Source organism: Protomyctophum parallelum, assembly GCF_964188405.1.
Source record: "Protomyctophum parallelum genome assembly, chromosome: 11".
Classification (NCBI taxonomy): Eukaryota; Metazoa; Chordata; class Actinopteri; order Myctophiformes; family Myctophidae; genus Protomyctophum; species Protomyctophum parallelum.
In genome coordinates this window covers 18777717-18791888 of record NC_139707.1, presented here as the reverse complement: position 1 = coordinate 18791888, position 14172 = coordinate 18777717, and the positions used below count along the sequence as shown (strand labels likewise).

Below are 14172 nucleotides of genomic sequence, written 5' to 3'. Positions count from 1 at the left end.
CAAAAAGACAGATGTGTAAACAAGATTCATGGCTTTTGACCAAACAAGGCATGAGTTATGCATGTTCAAAGTTTTCATTTTGAAATGGTTTATATAGCACCCCCCTTTGGCTAATTGGAGTAAGACTGGTTTCAGTGCTATTTGGCATGATCCTCTATTACCATACTGTAAAGTTTCATAAACATGTGATGACTCTGCATGCATGTATTGGGGGCAATTAGAAGAATTTTCATAAAACTTCATTCATTGGTTCATAAAAGCGTACTCCCCCGGAAGGAGATAGATTTTAACTTCAGGTTACTTTAGTAACCTCAGTTGGATAAGTGACTCAAAGGAGAGAGGGGTCCAGCCACTAAGTTTTAGGTCTTAAGTTTTTAGATATTGGTTCACGTGCAACTTTTGTGCATTTTGATCAAAGATCCCAGGAGGAGATCGATTTGAACTGTTATTCATATAATTCAATGGTCAAAAGTCAGAACACGGAAGTTCAGCATGAGGAGACGCATAAGCGTATAGAAGTTTTATTGCAGACAGTCAAAAGGTTCATGAGCTATGCCTGTTCAAAGTTTGCATTTTCAATTTAGTGCTATAGCACCAATAGGCCAATGGTCGTGGGCTTCGCATCCTCACCGTTTAGCGTGGAAACTGGAGAAGAGGAAGAAAGGAAACAGACAAATACAATAAGGGACCAAGAAGTCCCTTCAGGCTTGGTCCCTTAATAATTCTAAATGTCATTTGTAGACTACCGTATGTTATGTATATTTATTTTAAATAAAATCTCCCTGTTTTGGTTGTTCATTTTGGTTCTTTTTCTCTGCTTCTCCCACTGTACATTACATTGTTATGTAATCGTAATGGAACCAAGGTGCTCAATAAACGCAGCATACAAAAAAAGAAAAAGGTGACAACTTTATTTTATTTTTTCTCCCCCAGAGATGTGCACCAGCATCCATTCGGCTTGTGGACAATGAACAATTTCAGTTTGGTAAGTTGTATTATGATGTCAAATCCTTTTTGTTCTGCTTAGTTAGAACTGGTCTGCAGTGGTGTGTGTGGTGCTATCAGTGGCTTCCAAACTGAAACTTGAAGTCCAGTTTAGAACCTTCTGGAAAGTAGAGCACCACTAGTTGGGTGAACATCACTCCCCATTGAAATCAATTGCTATTAACGGAGAGAACCTAATTTGACTTTTAAATGTTTACTTGTTTTGATTGTAAACAGTGGAGCCAAGTCATAAGTGATTCTTTATTTTCATTTGGATAGGTAGGTTATTCTTTACGTTTTTTTAAGAGATTATTTTCCATACTGTGTACTGTACAGTACAAACATATGCTCACTCACTCACTCACTCACTCACTCACTCTCTCACTCTCTCTCACACACACACACACACACACACACACACACACACGTTTGATAAGTAAACTGAAGAGAGCCTTAAATAACCATACTCTTGCATACAAGCCCTTGAGTACACTGTCATGCTTTACTGTGCAAGCGTGCTTGCGTCTGACCTGGTTTCCATTTTCAGAGAATGTCTATTCCCTTTAGGCCTCTCCTGTAACCTCTTATCTTTGATCAGAAGATTTTACAGCATGTCTCACATTGCATAACCAGTAATCAGAAATATACCATAATCGGTTTAGATCATATATGATGTTTATTTTAACCACGTAGACCCTATATACTCAAATAGTGAAAATAGCCGATCTACACACTCACACATGTTTCAATGTGTTGAGCTTGCCGGGTTTGTGGTGTGGTTAATTAAAAGCCATTTGATTCGGTGTATGCAGTGTTTTATGAATGCGTTCCGTTAAAAAACTCACAAAACTGTGAATGGCACTGATGCAGTACATTGTATGGTGTTGAATTGTTAAAATTATCATTATTTCACAAAGTGACTATACACAAAAGCGAAGAATTGAGGCACAATGAAAAATGACTGTGGCAAAAATTAAGTAGTTGTTACATTGAAGTTGTATGATATTGTTTCTTGGAGTGTAGTGGAATGCATCAGGCATTGCCAGAGATCTCTGTAAAGTTCCCCAGTCTCCAGGGATCTCATTAGCTCCCCTATATATCCACTTTCCACAGAGTAGGCACTTCCTAGCATTAAGTAGGCAAGATGAAGTGACCAGGTTTTTCACTAATAACTAAAACTCATGGCTCTATGATACCTTCTTGGGCTTATTAGTGGCTTGTCCTCACTTTTAATCATGTCGCTTGTTTGAAAATGAGCCATGGATACATCAACTCTCCTTACTCAGATTGGGACGACGACTAGAATTTAGCAGTGCCTGTCTTGATACACAAGATGAAAAATGAGAGCGGTAGAGTAGGTGGTACTGTACACTGAAAAATCTGCAGTTTTAATTAAACTTGGACAGTGTAAACATGGACCCCCCATTTGGGACCATTTTACACTCAAGTTAACACTGACAATCTTTCTGTGTAGTGTATTGATATGGCGGAAATGTGAGCAAGCTAAAACTCGAGGGGCAGAATCACATGGTTCACTCTTTCTGGATGTTGAGTATTTAATTAACGAGTATGATGGCTGCTGGAGACCTAAAGACCTGCAATCACATTTTTGGAATGGGAAATAATCGGGACACTAAGTGATGAAGAGACTTGATATTGGGGGAGGGGAGCGGCGTAAATGAACTGGTAAGTCTCCACGACATCACCCGCGACTTTCCCGCTGTGATTGATAACCATCCCTCTGGCCCCGGCCCCTCATTTTCACTTGTCCACAGGCACTTTTGTGCGTCCGATCGGGAATAAATCAAAAAGTGTGCATGAGGAAGACGGATATCGCCGCGTCAACCCCACTTCCCTTCGGAAACCCCCCCCCCCTTCGCCCCTGATTTATTGTCCCTGTCGCTGGCAGCCACTGGCCAGTTGCGGAGTTATTCAAATGTTGCCTTTATTTTCCATCCTTTTTATTTGAAACCTAAATAAGTCAGACTCTCTTGCCCTCTTAAAACGCTGGAGGAAACCAGCGGGAAAGAAAGGTGAGACGAATATGCAAAAAAGGTGCTGCTCAAAAGTGTCAGATGCCGCTTTGTTTTGAAAAGAGGAGAGTTGACTTTTCTGATCAAGATTTGTTTTGTGCAGGTCATGCCCTGAAGCCTCTAGTGTCTTCAATTTTCACGTCCTTTTTGGATGGCTTGAAGAAATTCTACATAACGAAGGTAATGTTTATAATGGTAATCCTTAAAAAAAGAACCGGAGAGGTATTTATTTCCCCCTCCCTGCTGAAAGTTTCTCTCTGTTCTCAGTTCAAAGGCTTCGACCCCCACTGCCTGTGTGTGGCCACCCTGCTCTTTGAAGGGGATCGTGAGAAGGTCTTGCAGCACGAGAAGCAAGTTTATGACATTGCGGCAAAATTTGGGTAGGTGGCTGCTCTCACTCTCTTCTCTCCCAACTCTGGCTCCATCACATGACTTTCACTGTGGCATTTATCTGCCAGCGGCAGGAGGATGACATGTGTTGAGCAAAGATCACTTAAAGATCACTGTCCATACAAAGAACGGCAATGACAAAGCACCTTTTGACACTACTTTTAGTGTGTGTGTGTGTGTGTGTGTGTGTGTGTGTGTGTGTGTGTGTGTGTGTGTGTGTGTGTGGAGGGGGGGTCAGCCTGAGGCCTGTGATGTTACTACATTCAACCAACCGGTTCACGGTATCTCAAAAGACTGGAGACGTGTTGGTTTAACTGTTGGGATTTGGTCCTCCACTCAGTAGTCTGTCGTGCTACGGAGTGATGGATCACCTGTGGATGTCCTCTTGTCAGGCCAGCTTTTGTGTGGAAGGGGGTGGGGTGTAAGCGGTTGATAGCAGGGCACAGCTCCCTGTAGGACAGGGCGATAGGGTGGAGTCTGGGAGTGCTCCTCTGCTGTGATTGATCATGGAACAGATCAATGAGGACTTTGGTGGAAATAAGTTATCTATCAGCCAGAGAGGGATGCTATCTCCATCCTCGCCCTGTTTTTAGCCTCCAACATGGCCTTGTCTCAACATTTTAACCTTCATGTCCCATTTCACCTGAATTATATATGCCATTGAAATGTATATTATATATTGAAAGTTGGGCATTCCAAACATTGTTCAATTTTTAAGCAAAAAATGTGATAATTTAAACGTGATCTTTTAAAATGTGCTTTTAGGCTTTTAACATCACTATATGCTCCAGGAATGTCGATAAATTGTGGACCCATTTGCATTTTACAAAGATTGTCCAGGAGAGCTGTTTGTCAAAATGGCAATTCAGGAATATTGACTTTAGTTTCCAATTCATTGTAAGCTGTGCTCCTGCTTCTCCAACCAATCAGAACGTATTTAATCAGGACATTAGTCTTGTGAAAAAACCTCCATGTTCCTCGTTGTGTAACATCACCCTATGGATTGTGTGTTAGTGTAGCTATTTGGCTCCGTTGCCAAATCTACAGGTCACTGGATTGTGGCTGTCATGTGATGTAATACCTTGGAGTTCAATCATCAGAAACATGTCACCTACCAGGAGTATCCGGTGCTTTATTGCATTATTTCAAATAAATCGTCATCACTTGTCAAATCGAGTGCCAGTGATGGATTGGGGTGGTTCTGTGAGGAATATCTTTTTATTTTTTAGTGTTAGGAAGCAAGGGAGGGAATAAATAAATCAATATAGCGATTTCCTAATGAGCGTATCCTGATTAGTTTGGGTAGTGGATGAAAATTTGATTACCCACTGCCAGTGATAGATGTGTGGCTGACCTGTGCCGATGCGTGGAGCGCTGCTTCATTGATCCGTACATTGTTAGATTGACAAGAGTGCCTCAGCTCCCGGGCAGCTGCACAGACACTGGGCCAGCGGAGCCAGAAGAAAGAGGGCTGTTAAATATTAACCCTGTTATCTGCTTCCAGGGGCCTGGCAGCTGGAGAGGACAATGGTCAGAGAGGCTACATGCTGACCTTCGTCATCGCTTACCTCCGGGTGGGTCACTCTTCTCCCTATTTTTTCATTGGCTGATGGGCAGGTTTGGGGTTGTGGGGATTCTTGACTAGACCTCTAACTGCGAAAAGGATACACCGCAGAGGCCATAGTATGTGACCTCACAGTTTGATGTTGTCAGAATGAGGTATTTAACGTCTTGAAAAGCGCCTGTCATTCGCGGCACAATGGAGTGGATTTCTTTGTTTTATTTTTTAGACCAGGCTAATCATAGACCTCCTATAGCATTAATTCCAGTGCTGCAGACCCCACAGCCAGGCATTCATTCCAATGCTGCAGAACCCCCAGCCAGACATTTTCTATTTATTTGTTTTATCCAATCATTTTTTACACCCAATGGGCTCTATGCACACAAAGAACTTCCTTCCCTACTTTCACAGGTGTTACTTAACTTACTGCTGGTACTAATAAAGGCACTGTTCCATTCTGGTTAAACAGAGTCAGGGTGCTACTATTGTGCATGTTGGCTCACTGGAACTGTGTGTAACTCTGAGAGTGTACAAATGGAACCAAATGACAATTTTGTACTCTCATAGTTATGGGGGTCCTTGATATTAAACTTTAAGAACCACTGCATACTAAATGGAACAGAGCCTTAATTAGTATCATCGGTAACACCTGTGAAGGAAGTAGGAATAGTTATACTGTGTGCATATAGCCCATTTAGTTATGCCAATTGATTCCTCCCCACACAAATTTGTGTCATCACTGCTGTTGTATCCTACTGACTCACCTACCAGTGAGAAGCCCCTACCGGGAGGATGTAGAGCCTTCATCCTACTCCTTCCTCCCAACACTTCCCCCTCTGAACACGGGCCAATTTGTTTGTGTAGACGCTCGACAAAGCTGGATGTACTGTACCACGGTGGAATTGATCCCACAACCTCTGTGGTGGTGTGCAGGCACTTTACCACTGTGCCACCCAAGCAGCCTGACATTTTCCATTTCTAAACCTGTGATTTGTCTCCTGGACAGGACTTGGGGATGGACTACTTCGTGATCGGGGAGTCGTTCGAGACCTCTGTGCCTTGGGACAGGTAAAGATACCAATACAAAAAACACTACTGTGTGGTCTTTATGAGTGAATCTGAATTTTCTATCACCCTCTTCCCACGCAGTCACAAGAAGTGAAGACAACCAAAGAAATGTAATTCAGCCCCCACCCCCTCCCTTTCCCTCTTATGTTTTTTTCCTGCCTTCCCTCTGCCTTTGACATTCACCTTCATGCCTGCCTCCTTCCCCCATTAACTGTCTCAGCGTGGGCGGAAGCCTGTCTTTTCAGCCTACAGCCAAAAAACACAGCGACATGGGGGAGATGGCTCCACACAAGCACGTTCGGTGGAGCTCAAATTCTGTCGCACCCACACCAGTTCAGTTCATATCCATGTTCCATGTGATGGGAAAAACTATGCACCGCCTTCTCCATGCCACCTTTGCCATGCAAAGAATACCACACGTTTACACATGCATGCACACAGAGTATGAGCTCCTTGCTGTGTAAAATGCCTGATGGGGGAGACCAAGAGATCAGCCATTGAGGCGAGCATATGTGCCTGGCTCATTACCCGTCCTCCTCCTCACCCTCCACACTCTACTGCACATGCCTAGCACTGGCGGCCATTTCCACACCGATGGGAACATCTCCCAGACAGCATGCATCTACCACAGCACAGCTCTCCCTCTCCACAATGGCCCTTGTTATTCTGTCTCTCTTCCCAGCCTTCTGGTCTTTTCTCTCTTGTCTTTATAAGTTAACATAATTCATCAGTTCGGCATCAAACGGTATGATTGTCAAGAGTCATAAGGGTGATGTGCGCCGGTGTCGTGCATCAAAAATAGCAATGCATCACAGTCTGATGTGTTATGAGCTTGACGATCTGTTAATTCGTTGCATGACACAGCACGCAACCAAGAGTGTCTGGGTGAAGGTTGTTTCACTCTCGGCTAGGCCAGCTTCCTCAAAATCTATCTTGTACTGCCGTCATATTGCTTTGAGTCTTCTAACCGGCCATGCTATCTTCTTTACACCTAGCTGCTTTAAAACGTGTGTGTGTGTGTGTGTGTGTGTGTGTGTGTGTGTGTGTGTGTGTGTGTGTGTGTGTGTTTTCTTCACAGGGTTTTGGACCTTTGCCGGAACGTGAAAGAGTGCATTACCAGAGAGTGTAAAGAGCAAGGAGTGCCATTTGCACCATTGTCCACATGCAGGTAATGTTTGCAGACTTGCAGAACGTATATTTATGCACTGCACGGTACAATAAGTCTCCATTGTCAGATTATGAATGATAGTCGACAAGTCCCCCTGACCCTTGCCTTGTCGGCTATCTAGACTAGAGCCAGTAGATCGACAGACAACCATTGGGACAGACAGACAAACGGGTGAGGGGTAGCAGGCTTCTCCCCCCTCACTGAGGACAGATAGGCCTCAGCCTGATTATGCTTCAGCCATTCATTTCCTGGCTGCAGTCTGTCACAAGATTGATTTGTCCATTTAACCTCTAGAAAAGCCCTGTGTGCTAGGTGATGGGCCATGTCAAATGAACAAGGGCTCTGCACACAATTCCTCCAAAGGGACAGGGACTAGGGAGATACAATACAAACTGTTATATGCCGGTAGGTGATGAGGTATCATCTTGGATTGATTTAAAACCTTAGTTGTTGATGGGAAGTTTTAGAAAAGCATTTTAACGCTTTATATCTTATTTTGCGTCATTGATTGATTTGAGGGACGTGGCACGAAGTCAACTCCTTGCATACTGAGCAGCTACAAATGTGGCTCAGATGATCCAGTAAAATTGTGCGATGGCCATTTAATGTCCTGATAATATGATGTTATTGAAGGTGACGGAGCCGCCATGCCGCCGCCGCTTTCCAGAAAACATGAACGGAATTGGGGTCAAAGGGTTCAGGGGAAAAGCCCAGCCTCCCACTTCACTCTGCCCTCCGATTACAAAGGGAAAACCGCGTTCATTGTTTGAAAATGGAGTGCCTCAACTAAGCCCATATTCATTGGATTCATGTAGAATTGACTTTCAGAGGGGCATGTGAAGGAGAAATGTTCTTCTTGGCTTGTTTTTTTAACAAATTGTGTGTGTTGCACCTGTGCTGTTTCTCAGGGTGACTCAGACCTATGATGCTGGTGCCTGTGTGTACTTCTACTTTGCCTTCAACTACAGGGGACTCAGCGATCCAGTGCATGTGTTTGAACATGTGGAGGTAAACACCATTAGATAGATCATTACAACTGTCCTGATCTATTGTAACCTAGTGGTTCAATGTATCCTGGTGATAATTTGACTTTGGCGTTGCACTCTCACTCCAATAACAATGTGTGATATTGATTGAGTTATGTGTGTATCTTCAATTTACAGCATGCCGCCAGAGAAGAGATCCTTGCCAATGGAGGAAGCTTGTCACATCACCATGGAGGTATGGTATAAACCTGACTTAACCCATATCAGAGTTTTAGAACTCATTAGCCTTTTTTTTTTTTTGTTGCAACTATTTTAATTTTCCTTTGGTTTCTAGGTTTACCAAACATTTACTGAAGCGCAGTTGAAAACTATGCAGCTGCTTTCGGGCTACATTCTCAAAAGTTGGCACTCTTCATGACGGGACAAGTCACGAGGCTCTTCAAAGTTCGATCAAAGTTGCCATGGAAGGCAGCATGGCAGTGTGTTTTGGCCATAGACTGTAAAAAAATATGGACAAAGCGTTCCCCGGGTCTAACATGAACGTAAAATGAAGCCTGTCAGTCCTTGAATTGTAAATTGCCGTCTTTCTAGATCCGTTTGGGCCCAGCTGGCCCATTGGCTGGCCCAGACAACGAGGCGGGACTTCCCCCCCCCCTGCTCCTTAGTTGGTTTTTATTTTGACTCGAGTGGGTGGGGAATCCCGATCATAGACTGTAACGGTAGCCACGCCCCTCAGAACATACGCGACTTTATGGTCATTTTTTTAATAAATGTGACCATAATTTTCCAAAAAGAATATTATGAGATTAGAAATTAGACTTTAAAACTAGTGACTGGAAGCAGAAAGTATTCATGACCATGTTTAAGGTAATACAGTCTAGGTGAAGTTGGGCCCAAATACATGGACTTCTATGGGGCTATGGGTTTTTTTGGGCCCAATGACAGCGCCACAACAGGCCATTATATGAACTTTCAGGAAATCCCGATTTCCTTATGGCTTCACAAAATATCTGTCTGACTGCCCCCCTGGTTTTGGCCCATGTCAGTGAGTGGGCTAACATGTGGTCTTCTCATGAACAAAAAAAAACCCAAATCAATTTAAGCCAGGAGATCTTTCATTACTTCCTTCATGTGTCCAAAATATGTTCCCACTGCACAGAAAATGTCTCTTGAGTCTCTTGAGCCATTTGTTCATTTCAACAATGACCAAATGAAACGTGAGTAAGGGATGGGTGGGGTGAAACCACTCTATGAGCCCCATCAGGGCTAACCGAAATGGCTGCCTTATCTATATTGCCATCCGCCTCACTGTTTTCATACATCACTTCAGGCTATTTATCACGCCTGTCAAAAACAGCATGCAGTGAATCAGCTGCGATATTAAATCACAATTTTTCCTGAAGGCGGGGAAGGGTTCAAAATTAAAAGATTGCTAATAAAAGGAGGCGGTGGGCCAGGGTAAATGATGCTGCCGTTATCGGCGGGTGTATGCTGACCTCCAAACGGTGGCCTGGCCACCCTGTGCAACGCGGGGAGGTGTCCGGGGGAGGAGGGGGCCGATATTGATGCAGCTCCTGTGTGCAAGGCCCACTCTGTAATTGTGATTAATAACAGTGTGGCTTGCTATCTGGGCGCAGACAGGCCGGTTTGTCTGCCCACAATCAGCGCTTGACAAATGGAGCTAGTTTCGCTGGGTTTTGTGTATCAAGGAAAACAGATGTAGTCTAGGAAGGCGAGGTGGGAGGGCACCACAGGAAATATACATTTTTGTAGCCTGTGTTTATAGCAGGTCAGCCTTATGCTGTGTGGGAGCGAGGTGAGGGTGGCCAGGCGTGTGGAAAGCGCTGCCCTTATTTTTTTTTGCTACTCAACATACCATCCGACGAACACCATGTTGGGCAAAGTTTAAAATAGGTGGCGCCTTGGCACTGGATTTCTTTTTATCAAAAAGCTTGCCAAAGTGGCTGTCAAAGTGAGCACAAATATTTAAGAGGCAAAAGCTTCACTGTGTGCTTGATGATTCCGCGGGTGTTATTTGAAATCCAGAACATTGGAAGAAATGTCCTCTTTAACCAGGTCACTAGTGTTGCAGCAGTGGAGAGCTGCGAGAACATCCATCATTGGTGGTGCTGGTGGGGTGGGGGGGGGGGGGGGGGGGAGTCATCCATCCATCAGTCCTGGCCATGGTCTGCGATGGTGCGAGCCCCAGCCTCTCAGCCAATACCCTGGCTCTGTCGTATCAGCGGAGCGCAGGGCCGCTACCTTAGCCCGTCTTTCATGTTCTGACCCCCATTTGTCAAGGCAGCCCAGAGAGAGACAGAGAGGAGTGTGTCAAGGGGTGGCGGCTCAGCTCGCGGTCTCTATAGCCTCCTCTGTATGAGGGCTGCCCCGGGGGCGGCTGGCAGCTCTACCTGACCTTGTGGCTCTGCAGGGCGTCACTTTAGCACACTCAGCCAACTGCACCAGCACTCGGGTCAGGTCACTGCACTGAGGAGACGGGAAAAATGACTGGACTCAGTGACTTTATTTTCCCCGCTCATTAGACCAGCTAGTCTTGTACACATGAGAAATCTGCCACTTTAAGGTGTGTCTGTGTGTTTTATTTTTTATTTCTGTCGCTACTAAAATAACTGCCTGCTCTTCTTTGCATGTCTCAGCTGCACAGACCAAAGCCAGGGGAGATTTATTGCGATAGCGGGCGCAAAAGTGAGAATATGACAAGATAGATGTGTAAATTATCACTGTGATGGAGGCAATGATGCAGTCCCAGCACCTTCTGTTTTCTCTCTCCTTCCGTGAGTAGAGGGAGGGATGGAGGTGGTACAAGGGACGGGAGTAAGGAGAGGGTAGCAGGAGGGTGGCTGTGGGAGGAGGAGAGCAGGCTACTTTCTTAGTTATTGGGTAATTGCTGATTGGGTGACTGACCGGTCCCCCGTCACCATCTGGAGGTGTGTGTGTGGTGCAGCGGGACCCTGGTGGCCCCCCTATATCTGTTGTCAGGAGACGGGCCTCACTAGCCCCACCTAGGTTCCCTGGCGGGGCTTGTTGTCACTGATAACACACAGTTCCTCCAATCTCGCTCTAGCGCTTTAGGCATGCCCCGCCCTCAACACATGCCCTATTAACATGCTGCCCCCCTACCCAATCCCTCATCGGTGACGCGCTGCAGAGGTGCGAGCGTATCCAAATGGAACCGGGGAAGGCGTGTGAACACTTCCATCTTGTCACACTTTCTCATTTTCAGACTCGCCTCTGTATCTAATCTCAGGTGATTACAGTGGTGCCTTTCAAACCAAAGTGTGTTTACCCACCCAGCAGGCACCTGTTCTAGATCGTTCTATTCTCAGATCTATCTTTAGGGTCGGTACAGAAGTGTCATTTTTTTTTCTTTTTTTGTCTGAAGTCAATGTGACCTCAAAAAGCAATACATTTTCCCATAGCACAAGATTCAAGTTTCCGTAATGCTTTTGGGGTTTCATTTGAATCTTAATTTTAACATTATCTTCATCCACCTTCCAAAAGCCCCTCAGCGGGGCCTCTTGGTAAGCTATGTGCAGCTGTGTGGTCGTTGGCGAAGGTTGCAGCAGACAGAAAGGGTGACAGTTCCCGTTGTTGGTATGTTCATAAGCGGTGGAAGTTCTCTTGTATGTTTGGTCCCGCTGTCAATTTCACCACAGTTGTCTCCAGAGTCTCGAGACCTCTCCCTGGCTCCAAACCCTCTGCTAAGAACCTGGACAGCTGGCAGAGCACTGCGCACCCCGCTGAGGCCCTGTGCCACAGCCACGCTCACTCCTCAGGACAGAGTGGGAGCCACAGCAGAGAGTGGCCAAACGCCAAAAGTCATGGCGACAGAACCATTGTGTTTCTGCCGTTTTGGCCCTGGCAGGCTGTCGGCAAACCGAGCCTGTGTCAGCGGGTACAGAACTGTGGTTGGGCCAAGCAAGCACGACAACCTTGGAGGGCACCCCAGAGGAACACACTCTCGTGTACTGTTCTACTCAAACACACATACACACACACACACACACACACACACACACACACACACACACACACACATCAACCCTCCCACCCTTGTGGCTTTGGAGGGAGGGGAGTGGTGGCCCGCTCAGTGAGAGAAAAGAGAGCGAGGGATGGCCGCTACAGCCGCCAGCCGGCCCCTCCTCTGGGAACACACAGAGCCTAATGAGTTTGATAGTCTGCTGAGCTCCATAAATCATGCCATGCAAAACATTTCTCCTCTCTGAATAAAAGCATTTATCACCCTCTGTTTATTCACTCACTCTCACAAGATTGATTGGCTCCCAGCAGCCTGCTGAGCAATCAGCCATGCCGATTCCTCTCCCCCCTCTCCCCCTGTCTTCTTCCTTGTGCATATTTATTTATTTATTTATCTATCTTTTCTCTGTCTTTCAGTGGGGAAACTTCGGAAGGACTGGTTGAGAGAGAGCATCTCCGAAGTGGGCATGGGAATGCTGAAGTCCGTCAAGGAATATGTGGATCCTAACAATATCTTTGGCAACAGGAATCTCCTCTAAGTACCTATCGCCTTCATCTTTGTCTCACCTTTTTCTAATGGGAATCCTTGTGCATTTGGATTAACTAATACTAAATGTGAAATTAACCACCACATGGACCCTAGAGTTTTGAGAAAATAACAGATATATAAGCAATACAAGCGGTGCAATGTGATGCATTGGGAACTTGTATATTGGCTATTTTTGGCGAAAGGATTTCGATAAGAGGGTTAAAGGGAGGGGGCCAAGTCGGCCGCCTCTAGGGAATGAATTGGACAGAAATATATTTTGTTTTATTTAATGAAACAGTCATTTAGTGCCATTTGTTAATTCACCCAACATAACATACCAACTTTCTTTTACATTACGTATCAAATAACATGCTTTAACAATCAGTCGGGGGGGGTCATACACCGTTAATGTTTACTGTAAGTCTGTTCTCATGTATAAACGTGCTTGTTCTGGTCTCACGCACTGGGTGGGTATGATGCAAAATCACAGATTTTTATGATGTTCGCTTAACTGTTAACAGTTCCTTAAGATCCTTAATTCACTTTTTTGTGTTTCTGCTTTTTTGTAAGTCACATTTAATTGTTCTTGTGGTGTATGGCACTACTTTAAGTTGTATAGATGAGTGCACTCTCTAAAGCTCTGTGCCTTTCTAAAGCTATGTGTCTGCCTTTCCCTTCTCTTACACTCCAGTCAGTGTTGTACAGAGAGAGACTACTGTATGTGAACCTCATTTGTTTTTTTGGGGGGGGTGTGTGTGTGTGTGTGTGTGTGTGTACTCCCTAACTATGTCTCTGTAGTGTGTGTGTGTGTGTGTGTGTGTGTGTACTCCCTAACTATGTCTCTGTAGTTAAATGAGAAAAAGAGGTTTCGCATCAGCAATGGCTTTCAGTGGAGTGCCAGACCCAAATCAAGTATACATCAAAAAATAGGAATTAAAAATTCCAAAAAGGTAGCACATCCAAAAATTAAACAAGCGGGGGACAAGGTACTCACATTTCCATTTCTTTATTGGCAAACACCAATTTATTGTTTGCCAATAAAGAAATGGAAATGTGAGTACCTTGTCCCCCGCTTATGTCTCTGTAGTGTGTGTGTCCTCCCCTCCAAAAGTGGACAAAAAGAAGTGGGTCCAACTAGTAAAAGTAATGTCTAGAGATTATACATGTATATTAAGTTTTGTACTGAAAGCTTTTACCTTTCTTGGTCTGGTTTTCCCAGAAAGTTTAGTGGACAAAGCCATCCTGTTGAGATCATTCATGCTTTAGCATGACCATGTCTGCAGACACCTGAATCCTGGTGCTCATGTTGTACCAAAGACTCCATGCTGAACCTGTTCATTACTATAGTATATATATATATTATACACAGATCTTGCAAACATGCTGTTTTTATGTTTGTACATGATGTATATAAAGTACAAACATCACATTCTAGTAATACATGCACAGCTAAA

General features: G+C 44.7%; 1 protein-coding gene across 1 annotated transcript in view; it reads left to right on the top strand.

The window, feature by feature from the left end:
- agps (alkylglycerone phosphate synthase) overlaps positions 1-13490 on the top strand; it is a 36874-nt gene extending 23384 nt beyond the window's left edge. The window contains exons 12-20 of the mRNA XM_083775941.1: positions 934-985; positions 3121-3197; positions 3285-3397; positions 4912-4981; positions 5975-6036; positions 7115-7204; positions 8113-8212; positions 8368-8425; positions 12607-13490. Coding sequence (XP_083632067.1) covers positions 934-985; positions 3121-3197; positions 3285-3397; positions 4912-4981; positions 5975-6036; positions 7115-7204; positions 8113-8212; positions 8368-8425; positions 12607-12728 — 744 coding nt within the window. The 3' untranslated portion in view covers positions 12729-13490. The remainder of the gene's footprint in view (positions 1-933; positions 986-3120; positions 3198-3284; positions 3398-4911; positions 4982-5974; positions 6037-7114; positions 7205-8112; positions 8213-8367; positions 8426-12606) is intronic.
- Positions 13491-14172: the final 682 nt, after the last annotated feature.